Source organism: Saccostrea cucullata, unplaced genomic scaffold, assembly GCF_032062105.1.
Source record: "Saccostrea cucullata isolate Sc308-1 unplaced genomic scaffold, CSIRO_AGI_Scuc_v1 ctg851, whole genome shotgun sequence".
NCBI classification, from domain to species: Eukaryota; Metazoa; Mollusca; class Bivalvia; order Ostreida; family Ostreidae; genus Saccostrea; species Saccostrea cuccullata.
Window position 1 is genome coordinate 215,454 of NW_026924749.1, and position 23,059 is coordinate 238,512.

At 30.2% G+C, this 23,059-nt stretch overlaps 3 protein-coding genes across 3 annotated transcripts; 1 reads left to right on the forward strand and 2 right to left on the reverse strand.

Annotated features, from left to right (window-relative positions):
• Window positions 1-3,324: 3,324 nt before the first annotated feature.
• LOC134267224 (protein toll-like) lies at window positions 3,325-5,504 on the reverse strand. The gene has a single exon (XM_062749452.1). The coding sequence runs from the start codon at window positions 5,415-5,417 to the stop codon at window positions 3,345-3,347; it is 2,073 nt and encodes a 690-aa protein (XP_062605436.1). The 5' UTR covers window positions 5,418-5,504; the 3' UTR covers window positions 3,325-3,344.
• Window positions 5,505-16,300: 10,796 nt separating this feature from the next.
• Window positions 16,301-18,453, reverse strand: LOC134267225 (conodipine-P3-like). Its single transcript, XM_062749453.1, has 3 exons — window positions 18,229-18,453; window positions 17,186-17,365; window positions 16,301-16,531 (listed from the first exon to the last, which is right to left on the reverse strand). The coding sequence occupies exons 1-3, from the start codon at window positions 18,232-18,234 to the stop codon at window positions 16,322-16,324; spliced, it is 396 nt and encodes a 131-aa protein (XP_062605437.1). The 5' UTR covers window positions 18,235-18,453; the 3' UTR covers window positions 16,301-16,321.
• A 1,200-nt stretch (window positions 18,454-19,653) lies between these two features.
• On the forward strand, window positions 19,654-21,426 carry LOC134267226 (uncharacterized). Its single transcript, XM_062749454.1, has 2 exons — window positions 19,654-19,772; window positions 20,066-21,426. Exons 1-2 carry the CDS (start codon window positions 19,710-19,712, stop codon window positions 20,339-20,341), a joined length of 339 nt encoding a protein of 112 aa, XP_062605438.1. The 5' UTR covers window positions 19,654-19,709; the 3' UTR covers window positions 20,342-21,426.
• The last annotated feature ends 1,633 nt before the right edge of the window (window positions 21,427-23,059 follow it).

Genomic DNA, 23,059 nt, shown 5'->3' on the forward strand with positions numbered 1-23,059 from the left:
GATATTGGTCTGGAAAGTTCAGTCAGTAGAGCCACTGGCGCTTGTGATGCAGGGGTCCCGGCAATAAAAGTTGTCTGTTATATACTTTAGCGCCCTTTCATTTCTCTACCATTCTTGGACTTGCCTTGCCGCTTACATAAATAGTCTTTTCTTATAAGTTGGAAGTTTTCGAAAATTACATCAAGTTATTTATAGCTTGGGAAACACCTGCATGTCTTTTGCTATATATTTATGTAATAAAATGCTTTCTTTGGTTGTTAGTACGGGAATTAATGTCGCAGCTGTTGCAGAAAAAATATATATAGGCCTAAGCCGCGTACACGTAAGAGGTTACTTAGCTCCAAATCGTGTTTCAATTACTAATTTGAGATTGAAGACCACATTTTAAAATATTCCTCCCGAATAAACAATGCTTAATTGATTGCATAATATTCGATTCATATTTATGACAATATATCATCAGGATTTATAAAACATATTTTGAATGAAACCAAAAAATTGTTTGATGAAGCAGAAATTATAATTGTGTTAAGTGTATGTTCAACATTCGCATTTAATCCTAAATTAAAACTGGATTAATTGCAAGTCCGTTTATCTTATTTTTTCTGTAAAAATACAAAAATCAAAAACATTGTTGATTTAAACATAAAAACATGATATGTACTCAGAATATCTGGTATATTGCTTTATTTTATTATTTTCTTCATAACACTTTAAAAATATTTCAGATATTTTAGGCTGTAGTCATTATCTAAAAATCGTTTTTTATTTCATTGAATTAGCAAATTGTTTTGGGTTTTCCCCTTCAAGTTGTTAACATATTGCGAAGTTCGTGTCTTTTTCACTAAAGGTAAAACTTATTTGCAAGATATATCTTGTTTAAAAGGGTCGAAATATGATATTTCAAGTCACGAGGTACAATTGTACACACAGAATGTTTGGTTTATCTGATTTAAAATTGGAATGCTGCTTATGCAATCTTTGATCAAAGGATCTTCTGGGCTTCTGATTGGTCGTTGCGTGAATAAAAAAAAGAATAATAAGTGACACGTTATTAACCAATTCAATAATAGGTCAAATGAAGGAATGCAATTGCAAGAATCAAAACTACTCATTCATTATTTTGATTAAACTGCCTAACGTAACCCGTCAACCTGAACTGTAAAAAAGAAAATTATGATGACTTACTGTAATAATTCTTCAAAATTTTAAGGTAAAACTGTAGATAAATTTTCATTAGACACATAAAAGGGATATGCATTATAAACGTAAAAGCTCTGAGAATTTTACTTTATGTCACTGAATTAAATGACATAATCGATACAAAAATGCATATCTGTGTTTTGGTTATTTTTCACTGCACTATCAGGCTAATATTTCTCATAGGAGGCATAAACAACATCATAGTCGATTTAACTTAGTTAATATTTAGTAAATAATTTTATTTTTCAATTTATTGGCAAATATCTCTTATTCATATCATACATTCGCTCAATTTGATAGAAATATTAAATCCAATCTTTTTTTATTTAAATCATAACGTAATTATTGTGTAACTGATTCCGTATGTGATCTGATACTATATGTGCATTAATTTAATGTGAGAAAGTTTATTCAAAATTTATGTATCATAGATTTACTTCAAAAGAATATCTAATTGGAGGCAGGTTCAATTTACGACGCTATTCCATTGGAATTCAGTACCTTTAATTGAAGATACACTTGCTTAAAATTGATTGATAGTATAATGCTTAATTCCCTCTCGAGAATTTTTCACTCAGATGGAGACACCACCATTTGCCGGTGGAGATCTGCATATTTTGTCCAATAATCGGCACTGAGGGCAATTGGACATTGAGGGGTCTTAAACGGCCCAGCACTTACTGCGATACGGGACCTCGGTTTAAACGGTCTCATCCGAAGGATTCGTCTCAATGTCCAACAATAGGATTTGAACCCGTGAGGCTTGTTAGTTGATATACAATAACCTTATCAGCGAATACAATTTATCATAAATCAAATACTGGCTGAGATTCGTATTGTTAGGCAATTATTCAGTTTATACGATCATGACAAAGCACACGACAGGTGTTTTGCTTTGAACATATTTTATTGTATAATTTATACAAAGGGATTGATATACAAGTTCTTGCAACTTAAAAAAAACCTCTCCCTGTCATATATACAATTATTATTAAATAAGTGATTGCCGACAGGTGTAACCAGTCCCCAGGAGATACCAACCTCCAAAGGCACCTGATCCCACCTCTGACCATTTGGGTTGTCCCAAACTCTCAGCTCAATGGTCCTTATATCAAGTTTAAATCTAAATTGGAAGCCTCTCAGTGCAATACGGCGACGCCTCAAAACAAGTAAAAAGTTCCCAAATGGTAAAGGCCAAACAACAGTTACTATAAAGTTATATTCAAATATTTAAAAAGAGCTTGCTGTTAATTACATTTATTTTGATCTGACTTTAACTTGGTAATATTTGAATGATATGCAAATTCCAAGGAGTGAGATTCTTGAAAGAGAAAAAAAGAATTTAGAAAATAAAGCTAGGTATTGTTATTCTTGATTCAATTATTTATATTACATTCCTTGATGTACAATGCATTAATTACCACCTTTGCTAAAGAGAACAATCTTGACAAAAATTTTCACAAATGCTTACTTTAGAAAATCTATTGTATTTTCTAGCTAAAAAAACAAACACAAAAAAAGTAATTTATATTCATTATCATCACAAATTAAATCAAAATAAACAGTTAAATAACATAAACAACTTTTCTTTACTCAGATACAAAAATACACATTACTTTTACAGTTTTTTTTTTCGACTTTTCTCTCTTAATAGACTTAAGTATAGGAAATTTCAAGGAAATCAAATTGAATAAGTGATAATTTAAAACATCCCTAGAAACTTTACAGCAACACATCTTCATTTATCTTGGATTTTTTTTTTTCAAAATTTATTTTCTACTTGTCCTTTTTAAGTTATATACATGTATCAATATTTTTAAATCTTTCTCATGAATCTCATATAGTTTGTAGAAAAGTTATTCCCAAATATCACTTCTTTACTGATAAAGGTACCTCGTTTCACAAAAGAAATTGATTTCCTGGGGGGAAATGTTTTGTTTATTTATCCCTATAGAATCAACGTAATTTGACTTTATATAATAAATTATTCTTTTATAATATTCATGTTAAATAAAACATATTTTCCTTTACAAACAAACTCAATTATGTTGATTACATGTTCTATTTATGATTTTCTAATAATTGAATGAATTGTATTCCTGTTAAATGTGCTGGAAAAAGACAGTTGTTATCAAATTTTATCATTCTAATTCTCCTAATGCATGTAGTTCTGTAAAGGAAATAGATGTACGAACTTCGGGTGGGGGCAAAGTTTCGCTGATTTTTATTTTCACGTTGTATTTTCTACTACATACATTTAAAACTCTTTTAAACCTTCTCAGGGCTCTCACATATGGAAATCGCCACTTTTCATCTGTAATTTTTCCATCAAACAAAACAACAAGCAAGTTTTCAACCTGATTTTCGGAAAGCAGTTTCCATGCCTGATTCATTCTAAACGTTAGATCATCAAAGTTGTCATTTTGAAGAGGTTTAGAAATGATAATAATTATGTTTCTGGATGACTTTATTTCTTTGTCTAAATGAATATGGCGAATAGTACCTACATCTTCGTCAACGGGGGGATAGAAACATTTGTACCCCTCCTTTTTGAGATATAGGAAAATGTCAATTGCAAATTTATTGACGTCCACATTTGAGTCATCCGACAAAATAAAAATATCATACTTGTACGTTTTCTTCCTATGATCCACAAGACGATTCTTTAGAATTACAAAATCATATCTAAAGTAGATAGCAACTGCCGCAGTCACCAAGACGACAGCAGGTATAAGGAAGAGATTAAAAATAATTTGGTCAAATTCATCTTCATAACAATCCGAAAAAGCTTCTTCTGCTGCTTGTCGTACTCCATTCGCATTGGTGCAAAACAAAGGATTTGAAGATTTATTTTGCACAGATGATCTCCAACTGGCGATCCACTCATCCTTGCATTCGCATGATACACTGTTTTTGCCAAACCAGACTTTATCTGGGTCAATGCTTTTGAATAGTACTGGAAGTTCTATGAGTTTATGATCCAGCAAAAGAAGGGATTTGAGACGACTCGAGGTCTTATTGAACTTCTCCAGAAATTTATCTTCGATTGTTTGAACCTCATTTTTAGACAAGTCGAAAAGAGTAATATTTGATAAATATGAATGATTATTGAGAGTCTTTGGAGAAGTGAGCTTGGTTATTTTATTATTGCTGCAATTCAATTCGATATCATAATTGGTCTGAGGAACTATGTCTGGAATTTTTGTTAAATTCGCATTGGAACAGTCTACTAACATTCGCATTTGACTTGGTTGTTCAATACACGTGCATTTCTCGGGACAAAAATTTGTTTTATGACATATAAATTGATCAAACACTGAGATGTTATTGAATGTTTTGAGTACATCGATACCTTTCATATTTTCTGGAGAAAGGCATATATACTGTGTTTTATTTGGAATGGAATAAAATCTCTCGAACATATCCTTTTCTGACAAGAGGAGTTCTCCTAGGTGGCAATCACAGGGCATGGTTAATTTTGAGAACTCGAAAGCCCCAGTGTGATTATATTGATAGGCTTTTTTGATCTCCGATGGTTCCTTAAATATGACAGAAAGGGGATGTTTGTTTGTTTTACATGTTCCAAAAATAATATCCCCACCTCCATAACTCTCTTGGAGAGATATTTTGAATTCAGGAACATCTGTTAATGTAAGGTTTGATTCATCGAATGAAATGTTGCAGAAAACACTTCTCTTCGGGTAAATATTGGAGATGTGTAAATTATCAAAGTGGTTGTGCGATAAATCTATCACAAAGATCTCCGTATTTTGTAGTTCAAATATGTAAGGTTGAAGTGATTTGATGCCAGTATGAGCCATTCTAAGTATCCGTAAGTTTGGCATATTCTTGAAAGTAGTGTTTGTAATGAACTGTATGTCATTATAACTTACATCTAAAGAATCCAAGGCCTTTAGGCAATTAATTCCTTCAATGTTTGAAAGTCTGTTTCTTTGAAAGTCCACTGTCACCAGAATATCACTAAAACTACAAATATTATTTGGCAATTGCGTCATCCTTCCGCCCTGATGAAGTATCCATTTGAATCCAGTTAACGTTTCGTTTGTAACAATTTTACAATGGCCAGTGGGGTTCAGGTATTCCATATATAATGGTTTATATGATATATTCGAAAAAATCTCCCAAATTGGTTTGCTTTTACAAGCACAACACCTATTTTTAATTTCTTCCTTGGTACATGAATTTGGACACATAATGTTCTGTTTATGTGGACCAACATCTGATGTCCAATTATGAAATTCCGTCTGAACAATGCCAGTTTGAATACAGCTACATGTAAATAAAACGAAAATAATTAAATAGTACCCCATTTTCTTCTTATTTTTGATAAATCTCGTATTTTAAAGAATTAATAATGTTGTGGCTTGGTAGAGAGAAACGCCAATTTGATGATTGTTTTCTAAAGACACATTATATATACTAAATTCATCAAAACGTCGTCACGTGATCTTTTTTTTGTCAGAAAGAATGACAATATCTGTGTTTATTAAATTAATTATCAGCTTATGTCGTGTTTTAACAAAAGATAATGGCTACTTTAAATGACCGATATATATCAGTTCTACTCTTGAACTGGGCTAAAAATCTAATATTACTAGCAAGGTAAAACCAAAGCAGTGGTTTTCCCCCTCTTTGATAATAATTATTTTTAGACTGTAAGCCATCAAACCCTTTTCATTTGTTGCATAAAAGGAGAAGAAATCTTTAACTTACACAAACACTCATGGACTGGTAATTAAGATTGTAAAAAAAAATGTTAATTGCATATGGCTTCTTCAAGTAAAATCTTATCTGAATAATTACTCATGAGATAATGAAATAAAGATATGAGGTAAAATCTCAGTTTTGTTCATGATATAAGTATTTTTGATACCAAAATCATTTTCTTATTGACATGAAAGACAAAGAATCTTTTTAAGTTGCGAAAATATTCAAAATGCTTTGAGTGTGTGGAGCAAAATAATTAAAATGTAACGATCAATCAAACAACATTTAACGCAGAGCACATGTGTTCAGTTATACTTTCATCTATAAATCCAGGAGCAAGAAATGTATGTACACATATACATATATTTTTTAAAAAATAAAAACCAAGTAACCTTTAAACAGAAAAGAAGTTAGAAAACACACAATAATTTTAAAATTACATGACGAAAAATAAGAAGATCGTAAAATTATTAGGCTGTATGTTTGATCTTATCTACAAAAGCTGTTTTTGAAAATTGATTCCAATGCAAACATGGGTACAAAAATAGATAAACCTTGTTATTAATTAGAATATCTTATATATATATGAATATATATATATATATATATATATATATATATATATATATATATATATATATATATATATATATATATATATATAAAATATAATGCATATATATATATATAAATATATATATATATATATATATATATATATATAGATAGATGATTGGTACTCTTTCTTCAAAATATTTGTGGTGTCCTTGAATAGGGTAAAAATAAAACACATGCAACATAACAACGTATTAATGCTGACTTAAATTTTCAAAACTTGTGAGGAGAAACATTTTACTTATTGACTAATGCCATAAGAATCTTAAGATCTTTGAACTGGTAGGAATGATAACTTAGGAAAATTGAATTCTTTTTAATAGCTAAATACATAATCACGTTTCCAATTCTATTTTTTTCATAAACGACTTATGCGTAAATTCTTGTGTATGATACATAAACATTCATGATTTTACATTAATCCTTCTTTTGTATCTTATATAGATTTCATGATTTATATCCAATTTGTATCAACCCAACAATGCACCAAAACATGGAAAAAATTAAAGGACATGGGTTCAAGTGGCCAGAAGTACTATAATAATTTTTCCCATGTTTCATATAGGGTAAAAAAATTTAGGAAACCGGCTTTTATGCTGGAAATCCTCTGTAAAAAGACTATATTTTCTTTAATCTACGATGGTACCTCCTTTATTTGGATGCCTCTGTCCTGAATGAAATCCTCCGGATTAGTGAATCCTCAAAAACCCTCTCAAAGCAATTGTACATTTATATTCATGATATTGTGATATGCACATTCAAGTATCAAAAATGAAGGCAGTGGAAAAGTTGGATACCTTGTTTTATTGATTTAACTTTAAAGTTTTAAAGGAAATAATAAATAAAAATACGCAAATGTAATTTTTAAAACGATAACAAAGTGAAAATAGTTAATTTAAACTGAAATCACATTTTTTTAATAACGAAAATTTTCACTCGTCTTCTCTTTGGCGTGAGTTGGCAGAAAATTTGCAATACACACATGCATACTTAAGCTCTCACTATAAATTCCTACCTTTATTTTGATTTTCACATGAATGTTTTCATATTGTTTTGATAAAGAAATCCAAAATATCATGTATTCCTTACAGAAAAATTATAATGCACAGATTAAGGTATTTGATTTAAAGATTTGTAAAATTCGGCTTTAAATATATTATTGTTTACACGCTGATTTGGTTATTGATTTTTTCTCCTTTTTCCCATCATGAAAAGAAGCACATGGTGGGTGTGATCGGTCAACAGGTGATGTTCATTCCTCCATGGCACCTGATCCCACCTCTGCTGTTTTTAAAGATCCGTGATTTCTCTGTTCGTTATCTGTTATTGTTAAACTTGATTTGAATATTATTCATTATCGCCATATTTCCTTAAACATTAAAAATTGAAAGCAGAGCAAACATAGACACCGGAAAACTGAAAATGAGGTTGGATTGGTTGCCGGAGAGGAGTAGGCATCCCCTGTCGACTGTTCACATGACCTTGTGCTCCTGTCATGATCAAGTATACAGAAAAGTACTTAGAAAATTCAATGTTTACGAGGATTATGACCTTACAATTTTCATAGAAGATGCTAGTCTACACTTGAATTATCCATAGATTTCATAAGGTCATTGTTTTTTAATTGAAAGAAAGTCGCCTCGGTTTACTAATTGACAATGGCATGGAGACCACACTCTTGACTGATTATATGATGAAATCAGTTTGGAGGTATAGACCCAAATATCCGCTGGAAATCATCAAATGATACATACAAAATGTAAGTTGACATTAGTATATAATTTTGTATTAATAATGAAATTCATAGATATTTTAGCATGATTTTCATTTTGTTTTTAAATATTTAAATATGAAAATAGTTTGAGTCAGAATCTAGTCTTTTATTATCATTTGAATGAATATCACAGAAATATTTTTTTCTAGACATTCTGTTCCTGTGTTGAATTAGACTGTTAATAAATTAAACATTAAAAACGGATTGGGAGACTTGACAAGAAGTAGTCTGTGGAATGAGGTCGAGGGAGGTTATCGAAATAGGGGCTGTTGTGTATTGTTAAGGAAAATGATTTTGTGGTTGCTGTAAGTGAAATACATTTAGAGCTTACTTAGATTTGATTGGATATTGGATACTAAACTGGATTCAGAAGTACTTTTTCATCATAAAAAATATTAATTATTTTAAAAGTTTTAAATTTAGTACTCTGAGATTTTTTCAGAATGAATGCCAAAACGTGTATTAATTAGATTGATTATCAGCAGAATCATTGTCCTATTTTAAATTATTAAATTGGTCAGTAATTTAAATGACCTAAGGGTATAGAGAGGAAACAATCGTCCTATGAAGACTCAAACTGTATCATATTTAATCTAGGTTACAATTTATAGTTAGGTTCCCATTTTATATATAAATATATGATTCTTTGGTAGATAGATGTTATCAATTTAGTTTTTGATTGGTTTTTTAATTAATTAGATAGAGGTTGTTTAAATAGACAGATGGTCTTTTCAACAAAACAGAATAGGAAGGGGATGTACCCATTCTGATTTTACCCAAAATAATTCAAGATAATTTAAGAAAATGTAAAAACCAAGGATTCTAATGGGTATTTCTATAACCTAGTTTAGAAAAAAAAATGTAGTAATCAAGGTCGTAAAAAACATTTTAATCCCTCATCGTGTTCATGTTCTTATAGCTACAACTATAGTCCTGCTGAACACGTTATTACAGGTGACGTAAATATAGTTAATAACGATGACCTTATATCAGTTATTTTAAAAGGTCCTAAATATAAGGAACCCCGACTCTTCAACGGGCGTCGGAATTTCATTCATATTATGGATTCTCCAGAAGTGAATAAAGAATTAGATAGATTACATGATCAGTACATACTGGTCCCTGCCGACAAAAGAGGTAACAACATTGTCTTCATTTGTAAGGCTCATTATATAAATTGTATTCTAGAAGAACTTGGACTGAATTCTACATGTTGTTATCCTACTTACACTCATACTTCCCTTTTTAAACAAGAAATTCTTCAAAATCATATGTCAGTTTTGAATATTTTACATGTAATATTCTACAGAGCCAAAACGAATTTCAACTACCCTATATAAACTGGATTGCGAAACTTCATTAGAATCCTTACAAACAAAGATACATTGAAGGTTCCAGTAAATGTTCAACCAAGCCTCTTTCGTAACTCCTCACTAAGTAGTAAAGGAAAAACTTCAAGAGTACTATGCAACAATATATTGAAGAAGTGGTGTGAATCAGATATTTTTGTATTCATATGAAGCAGAATTTGTGCAAAATTTTATGCCTGGATATTTTACTTGAGAAAGACGTTAATGGTAATATAACAACCAAGCTATATGATAAACGTGATGACTTTAATTTTTCTATTCAACTTCCCTTACTTGATAAACGTGATGACTTTAATTTTTCTATTCAACTTCCCTCACTTATGCAGCAATAAACCTTCATCACCTGCATACGGAGTGCATATATCTCAGTTGATTCGATGCACAAGAGCATGCTCTACGTATGAACAATTTAAAAAACGAGGTAAATTATTGACAATCAAGTTGATGAAACAAGAATATCAGCAGTCTCGTTTAAAGTCATCATTTAGTAAGTTCTGTGGTCGATACAATGACCTTGTCAGCAAATATAATTTGTCATTTAGTCAAATGCTTACTTACGTTTTCATACTAATTGTTAGTCCATTATTTATACACTGAATTGACGACGGATTTTTCCCTTGTTTCCCGATCATTACAAGGAGCACACGGCAGGTTTGACCGGTCAGCAGGGAAGTTCTATCAATCCTTTGGCACGTGATCAATCTGACGTTATGGAGGTCCGTGTTTGCTCTGCTCCTATTTTGTATTTTTTTATGGACTTTGATATTGAATACTGTTGAATCTCCTTATCCTTCTTTTTATAAAGAACAAATAAATTACACAATGAAATCTTTGATCCAAAAAATGTTTGATTCAATATTGACGAAATATAACGTATTTACAAATATGTTACAAAGAGAACGACATATTGTATGAAGTATGCTAATCACAAACAAACTATAATTCAAATTTCAATAGAAATCATTATAGCGTCTACCTTCATAAACTTTGTAAATCTAAAATCTCTGATATCAATGTAACATCAACATTTTTGTCAGTAGCACAAGGTGAAAAAAAGACATTTCTATACATTATATGAAGGTCACCCAGTCTTCTTGTAGTTCACATTGAGATTCGCATTAGTTTAAAAAAGGAATGCTTGATTATTTCGCCAATTTCAGTACATTTCACCCTTCTCATGGGAATGAACCTTCACATTTCACATATAAACTTAAATGTATTGCATAATTACATTTTATTGGTTAAAAGGAGTTATGTTTTTAGCTTGTCCAGTTCTGAAACACCAAAAAGATTTTTAATTTATTGGTCTAAGCCAAGACATATAGAAAGTATTAAAAATTTCCCCAACATTTCAATTTTAAAAATTAATTTTAATAAACCTGATAAAACTCTTGTACTGTGCAACAATATATTCAATGTGGGTAAATCAGATGTACATACTTTCAAGTATGTGAATAATGCTAATAACTTTTAGAAAATTTGAAAGCACGAGAACTTACCAAAATCAACAGCTTAGAAACTCACAACTTTTCAACTTTATACACAACCAATACCCAATACCGATACATTAAAGTCCAAGATTTTTTCTATATTATCGACAGCTGCTTTTGCAATAAATGTGAAAATTAACTTTCCTTTTCTTTGATCATTTGCAAAATGATGTTGTAAAAATATTCTGATTGTACTCACAAGTACTCTGAATTTGACATCAAAATGATGCTTACGTTTGTGCCCGACAATATCTATGAAGCAGAATTTGTCCCAAATCTTATATGTGAAAAGAAAACCAAACACTTGCTGTGACCCTCAACTCGATATTTAGATATATCGATGACGTATTATCAATTGACAATGGTTATTTTATATTCATATGACGATACGATATACCCCGGTTAGCTTCAGGTGAAGGATATCATAGAGTTTGACACATCTGTTTTAAATTTGGATGTTTTATTTGAAAAAGACGTTAAGGGTAACTTCACAATCAAAATCCATGATGAACGTGATGACTTTAATATTTTTAATCGTCAACTTACCTTATGTATTCAGCTATATACCTTCATCACCTGCATACGGAGTTTATATTTATATATCTCAGTTGATTCGATACGCAATAGCATGTTCTATGTACGAGTGAAACTATTGAAAATAGGTCGATGAAACAAGAATATCATCAGTATCGTTTAAAATCATCATTTTGTAAGTTACTTACTCTAATGAATTAGACGATTGATTAAAGTCGTCACGTTTATCATTGAGCAGGTTAGATTTCCTTTACATGCATTCTCTAATGATTAAGATCTACGGTAACTGTTATAAGTCAGATGAACTTGCTTATAGCTATAAAATGAAATATCAAAGAAAGATAACTCTTCACGATTTAAGAAGATATTGAATTCATTGTTACTTCCTTTTATGCAGTAAAAATAATTAATGACACCTGTCAGGGAAGTCTATGTATGACTACCATAATATCGTATTGTCCCATTGAGATTACTGTATAACTTTATATAAATTCTAGTATCAACAGTAGTATCATTTGTCATAAAAATTGAAAATGGAGACAGATGCCAATTAAGGGCAAGCAAATACGAATTTTTGGCTGGGGTAAATGTAGCTATCAAGCACAATAAAAGCTATTAACAGGACCTGCTTAAGACAATTTATCATGGGAACAGAAGAAGAAAGTAGTTATGATCTAAAAAACACTCTCTAAAATACTACCCTAGCAAAATAAAGGGGAGGGGGACAGTCCCTGCATATGAAGGTAAACATTTATCGACAATTTTCACAGAGTTTGTATTCATTGTAAAACTAAAATAACTTTTTAACAGTATTTCATTTAGTCAGGAAAAGTATGCAAGAGTTAAATATCACTGTGTCAGGGCTCCTGCGTAGTAGAGCGACGTGCCTTTATGACATGAACTCAATTTTATAAATGAGAAGTTATTTTTAGAAACACTCGTCTTTTATATGAATGATCATGGAATATATTTATCGTGTGTCTTATTTGACCAATCAGATTAATCTTCTATTAGTCTGGATAATCGATTCATAAAGTCAATCAAATCACATGTTATTTAACCCTCCAATAAAACTTATCTTCTCTAGCATTTGATGCCAAGGATGATCCTTGAATACTTTTTGGAATGTATAAAAAAAACACGGAAAACATAACTGTAAATGACAAAGTCTTTTTTTTAATAAATTCTTACTTTAGAACAATGATCAATTGAAAACATAAGCAAGAAATTTTTCCCACAAATAAATCAAAATGATTTTACGATGATTTATCAAATGAATTTTGTTTAACTTTGCAATCGTTAGAACTGTTGAAAAATTGCGAAAAGATTGTGTTGATTGACTTTCAACAAAACAATGCTCAAGGTTCCCTTTTTCATCTAGGTGAAGTGTTCGAGAAAATATGTATGTACTTCTGTCACGCGAAGTTGATGAATTTTTGTTCTTGTATCTATTAGATTGTGATGCAGGTTCGATTAAAGTCTGAAGACAACAAATGCAGTGTTCACACTTTTGAGTCAAATAAGACAATACAGTTTGGAAGCAGAGCAAACACAACCCTTTATTGATAGAAGCATCATAGATGGAATTACGTGGCTGTAGGATTATGCATCCATTGTCTAGTAGTCATGCCCACCTATGTGATATTTGTTAGGATCAGGCATATGAAAAAATACATAGACAACTTAGAGTGAAAGTAATTACCAAACAGTTTGTATGAAATCGTCAATAACTTTTTGACAAAAGGTTAATTTGTATTTGCTGACATGGTCATTTTATCAATATTAAAGTTTGCAAAATGATGACTATGAACAAGATGGTTGATTTCCAAGAACTAGAAATCAATTATTCAAAACCTTGCCTCGTTTATGAAAACGCTTTACGTAACACGTTAATGCACTTGCGTTTCAAATTAACTGGGCGACATAAAATCCAAATGCAGAAGATAAGGGTATTTTGCTACATAAAGGAGGGAAACGTACGAAAGAAATTAAAGTAAAATCATCAGTTTTATCGGAAATGTTATTTGGTTAACAGTATTTATTGAGAATGCAAATACGCACCATCCCTTTCAGACTCTAGAGTATTTTATTGCAATTGAGTTCTAATGAATATATAAAAACATATATAGTAAGATAAACGTCGTCTATATATTTGAATTTCAATTTGAAGGTCACAGCAAGAATCTTATTTTTCATGTGAGATTTTTTTTAATTCTTCCTAGGAATAAAAAATAACAGGGAGTGATCAGAACCCATGAAAATTCAAAAAGATTGTAACACAGGTCTTGTCCATTAGAAACGCAATGATATCAACGTCAGAGTTTTGTTGTGGATAACCAGAATGTTAAATTTTCTAATGCAAAATTATTTTGTATACCGAAGGAGTAGAATGTTAAATGTCATTTCCACTTTTAAAACATTTAGATGAAAAATGAATGTATAGGAAGAATACCAATGCATAAAATAATGTTATTAAGTAATCATGTTTATGTAATGTGTGTTTTATTTGCTCACTATTTGGAAAATATATGAATTAAGTTCAATGTATTTTTTTTTTCAAACATTGAGTGGTTAAAGTCCAAAAAAAAAATTTTTTTTAATTTTTAAAAAGTGCATATTTTTATAAATTTATTTAGAGAGTGTATGTAAATTAACCATTATAATAACATATATGCTCGAATATTTTGTAGACAAGTAAATGCATTTTGCATTAATATAAAAACAACGCATTTAACCTTTTTAGAATGGCATTGTATTTTTGTTTTATTCCAAGTGCCATGATGCGTTAGTCCATTGTGTAGAAAATTATAATTTGTTACGATTCAACATGTATGAAATTTCGTTTTCCCTTATACGGCTTCCAACGTTTGTGACGTCAGCATAAAATAATAACTGTGATATTTTGACTCTCCTGTCTCCGTGTTGTTTTTTCAATACTAAATCTTTAAAATCTAAAACCAGACGTTCTGATGGGCGATTGAAGTATACCAAAGAGAGCGTAGAAGTATAAGAGGGTTATTAGAAATTTGCGCACCTGTCTTTGTGTATACATATGAAGTATTCTCTGTAAAATTTCAAATACTAAACGATAATTCATCTGTCGCTGGAATCATTTTCATTTTAAATTGCAAATGAACTTGGAATTTCTTGAGAATGCAACATATATCTACTGTAGAAATGTAAATCAAAACAAATGCAAGTTAATTACAAGTTATCAAATAATTACCAACGGTGTAAATTTGAAAAAACCTCTAATATTTCATGTTACAAAAGAAAGTTGTTTAGTTCTAATATAATGTTTCTACCTCATGTACACGTGACATGTAACTTACGTACAGCTTTAGACAATATACTGTACTGTATTCACATTGAATATTTTATCAAGAAGGCAAACTCTTAATTTTGCCTACAATTCATCAAAATGAACATTTTTGTAAACATGAATTCCACATGCACGTACATACTTTCTTGAACATCAATCAATCATTGATTTACAGAAGTGACATTTCGAACTGACATTATTAATTATTTTTGTGTAATATTTCACATTTTCAAACCTATTGATATCAATGACATAAAAAAATGCAACACCCATCAGTATTTCCTTCAGGTTTTTAGTATTCCCCTGAAAATTCATAGAAACTTTTTTTGTTCTGAATTTGCTTTTCGTTTTCTCTACGAAAAAAATCTTTACCTTCATTTAAAATGATCTTGAAGCAAGACATATATGATATAGCCAGTCTAGAAAATATGTACTTTAATTTGGTTTTATTTCAAATTATTTTTCATCATTCTTAATTTTCAACAAGCCAAAAAGAAACTTGAAAATTATACAATGCATTTAATTTCACTTTTTTCAACAATCTGTAGATTTTTCTGTTAGAAATATTTAAAAACCATAAGAAAAATGATTTTTATTACTATTTGAAAGTAATCTTTTGTTTGTGTGCAGTAGACTGTTAAAATCTGTATTTTCTTTGCAGTGTTTACTCTTAATTTTTAAATGTTGTTTTATCTCAGTGGCATTTGTCATAACATTTTAAATTAATTGCACTTTTTTTTTACAATAGGTAGATTTCGTGAAAGAAAAGAAAAGACATGAGAGCCTCGCCCTTCTTCTTGGGCAAGGTCTTTATAATTAATATTTCAAATTGCTGACCACACATGCATACGCGTAAAGTAATTATTTAAGATGCATTCTTCTGAGACGCCCTATTGATGGAAAATGTTTAACATTAAGATCTGGGATGTTAAAAAGTTATATATTGGTTTTGACACCCTTAAACAAGTACTTTGGATATTGATAAAACAAAATAATTGAAAATAAGTGCCATTTATCGACACATAGATCATCTTTTGTGGTTGCTTTGATGGGCGTGGATATAAACGTTTAACACATTATTAATTATTACATCAAAATATATGTTACCCTGACAGTTAAACATGTCTTCAATGTGACAAAAGCTAAAGATTAAATGATGTCTTGGGTTTACCACAAACACAAACCAATCATTGTTTTTAAATATCATAGAAAAATCTGGAAAGGCAGGGCTATAACCTTACATACAAAATGTTCATAAAATGAATGAAAAAACGGAGCCTTTATTTTATTGTAAACATTGTGAAATCCAGGACTCGGTACAATAAGCTGGAGCTGTTTCATGATAATGAAAGTAGGCACCAACCCTAACAGCGGAGTAAAATATCTCGGCGGAATGCTGGCAGTTAATGAGACGTTTCTTTCCAGTGCAAGTAGCCATCATATGGTTCAAGAAAAGTTTGTCACATGCAGCCCGATCAAAGCCAAATCGGTGTCCCTGTCAAAAGATTATCATTTGAAATAGATAAAATACCAATATAATCTTAATAATATAATAATAAACAGTAGTTCCATTAAATTTTTTTATCAATATTGACATGAATAAAAAAAAAGTATCTTTCTTACCCTTATTTGATGTTATCTTCATTATAAATAAAGTTTTGAATACTGCTCGTTATCTCAATATGTTTCATTTTTAATTTTTTATTAAAACATTGACCAGTTTTCTATAAAATTACCTGCAATTTAATTAAAAATATACATTTTATTTAAAATATTTAATTTTTATCCCTTATCTTCTTTTCGATAGGAAAACAATGCATTTTCAAAAAAAATGGACATGGCTGATTATGATTTGTTTTTCATTATCGTCAAATACGTATAAATAATATAGAATACTTGAAGTCAAATATTAATGCATTCTGAACCTTTTTCAAGAGTGACATTTTAATTACATACTAGTTATTTAAAGGAAAGAAATTACAAATGTTGACCGGGAATCTCTTTGTCACACACACAAAAAAAAATAAAAGTAAAGTAAATAGATCGTTGTTTTCGTGATTTTTATATACATATAAATACCAGAAAAAAACGTAAAGCGAATAATAAAACAAATCTTTTTCATGTATAAACAGCTAAATTAAAATCTTACACAATCATAGCAGACGTCGTGCTTATTGCAGGAAGGTGTAAATTGAGCCTCGTAATCAAAATGGAGAAGTGGAACACTGCATCCATCCACCGCTCCTGCAGGAGCATTGTCCATACATACATCACTTCCGGAAATTTCCAAAACAGCTACCACATACAACACAATCAGACTAACAATGCCCTACAATAAAAAAATGCATTTGATGATAAATGTAAAAGAAAAAAGAAATTTTCATTTGGGATATAAAAACGTTTTTTTAGTTTTTTTTTTAATTTAAGGTTTATATACTACTTTCTTTACATAAATAAAGAAAGTAGAATACTCAGTATTTCTTTGTTGAATTTCTATAGATCTTCATTATGTTTTTTAATGTTTATGCTTTTATTTTGATTCCTCAATGTCTGATCTCTAAAAGTTATATTCTTCATATCACACACCTTATAATCAGACGAAAGGTCATTGTATTAACAGCACTAGGTAATCTACCGAGACAGATTAAAGAAAATTTCAGGCATATTTCGTAATGTGCGTCATCAACGACATACATTTATTGAATTTTCATGTATAAAGAATGCAGATATTATAATATCTACATGTCCTTTAATCGTTTTTAGAAGATTTTCCTATTTTTTTGTATTTGTAATTGATAATTGATATTGATAAACTAATTAAAATAAGGATAAAAGCATGATAGAAATCAAATAAAAGTAAATCATGCCTCTTTATTAAATATTCGATTGAATTTTTCCTTTAGCTTCTCAAAATTAAATACATAATGCTAATTTATTTTGAAGATTAAGGAATACGAAATAAAGCCTAACTGAATCGTTTAAAATCGCCAATAAACTCTTATTTAAATAGAAGTTTAGTTTATAATTTGTATCCTTTTCTGATTTTTATGATTATCAAAGCGTTGTTTTTCACTTAGCACCCCTGTATTAGAAGAATTGATTTTGAGACCTATTTTCTGCAGGGTTAATCAGGTATTGGAATTCACGTGCCACGATTTAAAATTAATTAAGGGATCCGACAGATCAACTTACCTGCATGATTTAGCAAATCCTCTTATAGTATTGTATGATATCTCTTATACCATATCTTATCAAAATAAATCGAGTGGATAAAATGTCCATTTCCTAAGTCTTATTCTGGTGACTTCAGTACAGGTCACGCAACAGATTCGTCAGAATGATAGGGCTTAATAATGTGACCGTGGATCACCAGTAAATGTCCACAGACCGTTATCAATATTTATTGCATCCGTCTTTCAATGTTTGGAGATTCATTATTAGATATAGCTAGAAAATTAGTTGAGTTCAATTTTAAACGGATCTTTAAGTATGCGGGTCATTTTGTCACAAATATTCGATACCTGTTTAAGTGTATCCTATCAAAGTTTTTAATTTAGATTATTAATAACTCTTATTTAAAGATATGTGTCAGAAGAAACGATAAATTATCAAATACTTTGAAAGGAAAGATGGGTTCATTCCGTATATGTAGCTTTCAGTTGGGCGAAACAGAATATTAGCAGCTTTTTAGTTGAAAATGAAAATGATATATCTTCAGTGTAATGACATTACATCCATCACTTTGAAATTGAATTGAATTTGTCACTTTTTTCAAGGTTACCTGAAAATATGAAAATGTCTTTCATTAAAGAAACATTAATAATCTGACAAAAAATGTAATTGGGTAATTAATCACCACCAATTAATGTTAACGAAGTTCAAAAATTTTATAAAATGATAAAAAAAAAGAAATGGTGAGCTTCTTGATCAAACATTTAAAGGCCTTACAAAAACCCTCTGGGGATAGATATTTTATAAAGACCCGTAAATTTCGGTGTGCAAATAATTTACTTCCATTCTTAAAAACGCTGTAAAAACATCCATTAAGGCATGCGACTTAAGATACAAAAAGTTTGTTTATTTTTAAAACTTTTTTGGAATTTGCTTTGAATATGCAAGATATTATTCATAAAGTACAAATTATTGTTTTAACTAGTTATATCACATTTGAACGAATACATGTAGGAACGGTAGTTTTGAAATGTCATGACATTTCACAGACCAAAGATTATCATTAAAATCTTTGACTATTCTAAATAACTATGTTTGATCAGTCCATCTTATCTGTTTTAAGAATCAGATTTTTTTTGCAATTCAACAATAACACCCAGTCAAACCCCTTGTCAACAACTCGTAAACAGTCTTTATGTAATTAACAGAAAATCTGCGCTTTAAAAGACATAATGACAATAAAACCTTTCATCGCGTACTTTTAACACAGAAAACATACCGGGACATCTACAAGGAAGAATGTTAAACCCATTGTTCTTTACAACAGAGACTGAAGGTTTTTGTGTATTAGCTTTTAAGTGGTTAAGAATGTAATCTGATTTAGAAGAGTCCATGGCCATCTATATAGCTTGCTGATTGTTAAAGAACACCTCAGAACCCGCGACAAACGTTTGAGAAACACACGACAAGGAATTTTGTTCCTGTAATTCTAAGCTTCGACAATGGAATTTATGTCCGCTACCGACAGAGTGAATGCTGCATTCGCTACTTTGCAGTCTGAGTTGGTGAGGGATAATTTATAAATTTATTACCTGTATTCACTGTTTAGAAATACATTACTGTTTAAATCTTTTTAGAATCTTGTTTAATCATTCGATAAAGTAATACCAAAATAAGAAATGATATTGTTTAGTTTTCATCATTCTAAAGTTATTTATCAATAATTGATCCAAACAAATGTTGCAATGTTCAAAAGAGTTTACAGAAAATGTTAGATGTTATAAATTGAAAACTTGACTAAAACAATTTATATTTCATTTCTGCTTCATTTTCTAATTAAACTGAAAATACTTTTCAGAGAGAAATCAGAACACAAGACATCAGTCTGATGAAGCAGCTACTTAGTATCAACGATTCCATCCAGAGTCTGTCCAAGAAAAAGAGCGACAAGTCACGCGCCAGGAGAATGACAAGAAAAATCTCCCGCAAACCAGCACTGGCGGAAATCACAGACGAGGACCAAACATACAGCAGGAAGGACGAAATCAAACTCCTAACTAACATTAAATTATGGAAATACTCCCAGTCAGAAGAATCCAGCTCGGGATCAGAGTCAGAAATCTTGTCTGACTAGAAAGTGCCTCAACTGATTCCAGAATACCTCATTTAACGACGGTCTCTCTTAAAGCTGATGCATCAAGTACCCCACTTTCTCGACAAATCAGTTTTAGAGGTACACAGACCGGATTAAGAACAACCTTCATCAGACTCTGACGTTTTTGTTTTTTGTTATTTCTCTCGTCGCCTTTCATTGATAAAAGTAGGGTTTTGTAATGAAGGACGATGACAGAGCCAGGCAATAGTAGCGATAGTTGCTGTTACTTTGATTGGTTTATTGTCTTTTAATGGATGTTTTTTTCTTTGTTTGTTCATGTTTGTTTTTAAATGCATGCAAGTATTCTCTGTATGAATATTTTTTGTCAAGTGCATATTTGTGTTGATTTCGACGAAGTCTTTGGACGGATTCAAATATTTCTTGTTTTGTGCAATGTAAGATTTTTTTCAAAAATAATTTTCTCGCCTTTTTCAAGAGAAATGTTAAAAAATTAGTTCGATATTTTCTGATATTAAACTCTTTAAAAGTATTTAAATATCATTGTTCTCAGTTATATACATTTTAAAGAAATCAAGATTTGGTTGATCATATTCAACTTAATTGAATTTATTTTTTTAAACGTGTTCGATAACAGATCAAAATTTTTTAGCTTATGTTTTGTGTCCCAAGTAAGACTTTGTATTTGTGTCTGTGTTTTTTACATGTTGTATGTTTGTCCACAACTTTAACTTTGACCTATTACCAAGCTTTGTGTTAAGTTCAGTTATGGGTCAAAGTTAGAGCCTCTTTAAAACTTAAAGTAATGCATGAAGACTACAAGTCTAAAAAGAAATTGGATAGTTTCGGTTATGTTACAGGTATAAAATATTATGTTATTCATCATAGAGAATACTTTTGTCAAATGTCAAAACATTTAAGAAATATTATTGTTTTCATATGATATTTTTTATTCATAAATTTCTAAATATATTTTAAAAAGAAAATCAAGATTAATTTTGATATCTATTTTTCATGAAAATTCAAAATTTATCAAAAATTATAGAGCTGTTACCATTATTATAATATTTTTGTTAAATACTTTGGAATAAAGACTCTAAAATGCATGGTATGTTTTTTTTCATTCTTCGTAAAATGTAACATCTGTTCGTTACAGCCTTAATGTTTAAATAGTTTCAAAAAACAAAGGTTAAACTAACCAAACTAAGAACAAGGTATGGTTATCATACAAATCTTGCCCTGTGATTGTCTAAAAAATGAAACGGGTATAAAAGATGAAAACCCATGCTTTCTGAATCATTAGAATTCCATGCAAAAAAAATCATACACATTAATTCTCTCACACATGTTTTAAATGCTTATTTTGATGTCATAAACATGTGCATTTTCCCGTATTTTCTTAAAAAGTTGCAGAAGACACCAATTTTCAATGAAATTTTCTTTCAGACAATATGGTCCACAGGCATCGCCTACAAAGTTTTTGAGATATGAGATTTTTTTATTGACTTTTGCACATATAAAAAAAATAAAGTGGGCGATGGCTGTGGACACTATCGTCTAAAGGAAAATTACTGTAGAAGTACTTTTTTCCTCGTGGTATTGATTTACGCTATCTACGCGGTCACTAATTTTCCGCGGAAATTTGTCCAAGCGTACTTAATATAAATGTAAGGCATATAGTGACAATCTAGAAAATCCGTGTAATTTTCTACCCGCGGATTCAACAGAAATTGAGATTCCGCGGAATTATGACCCCGTGGAAAAAAGTACGTCTACAGTACCCTTGAATTGGACCATTTTGAGGTATTTCTGTTGAAAATAGAGAAATGCGTCACAGTAATGACATCATATTTGCAGAATGGTAACCATTTATGGCATATTCTTTCCTGATTTATGTCATATACTTAACTAATATTAAGCCAGTTTCAAAACTGTTTGATGGCAATACATTTTTAGGGCATAATAAAGCTAAAACCAATAAAACCATACCTTCCTCTTTATTAAATACTAAAGATTTTTTTTACTACTATGCTTATCGTGCAGAAAGAAAATGTATAAAAAAGAAAAAAGTGCAATGGTAGTTTTCACTCCAGCACATATGAGATTATATTCGGTAAATAATTTGAGTTGCAGACAAAATACGAGATGCTTTGGAGTACATATATGTTTGAATAGGCATTTCATAAACACCTGATTGAGCTTGTCTTTATTTCTGGAATAAACACCCCGAGGATTTTTTTTTTTAAAAACTTACACTAACGTCATAATTAAAATTTTAGCATTGTAGCAAATATATGACTATGATGAAGTAAAAAAAGAAAATTAAATTAATGCGTTTGATTTGCGAAAATATAATTTTGGAATTTAAAGGACATATAAAATGTACGATATGTCAACAATGAAATTCGCTAGACAGCATACAACCTATTTTCATTCATACTTTGATGGGAAAACATAATTGATAAATAGAAAACTTGTTTCATGCTGACAAGGATGAATAAATATAATCATTTTGTGTGGGCATTTCCTTTGCTGAACATGAACAAAATTAAAAAGTTGTAAGTTAAGCATTAATTGTCATAAAATGCGTTTTTATTCCATCTAAAATTACGCAAAATTATTAATAACTTTGCACTTTTGTACCACGTGAACAAATTGGTCACGACGACCCACCCTATGAGTTTCTCTAATATGTATGTTTAATGAAAATGACCTCTGATAGTTCAAAATAAATCTTAG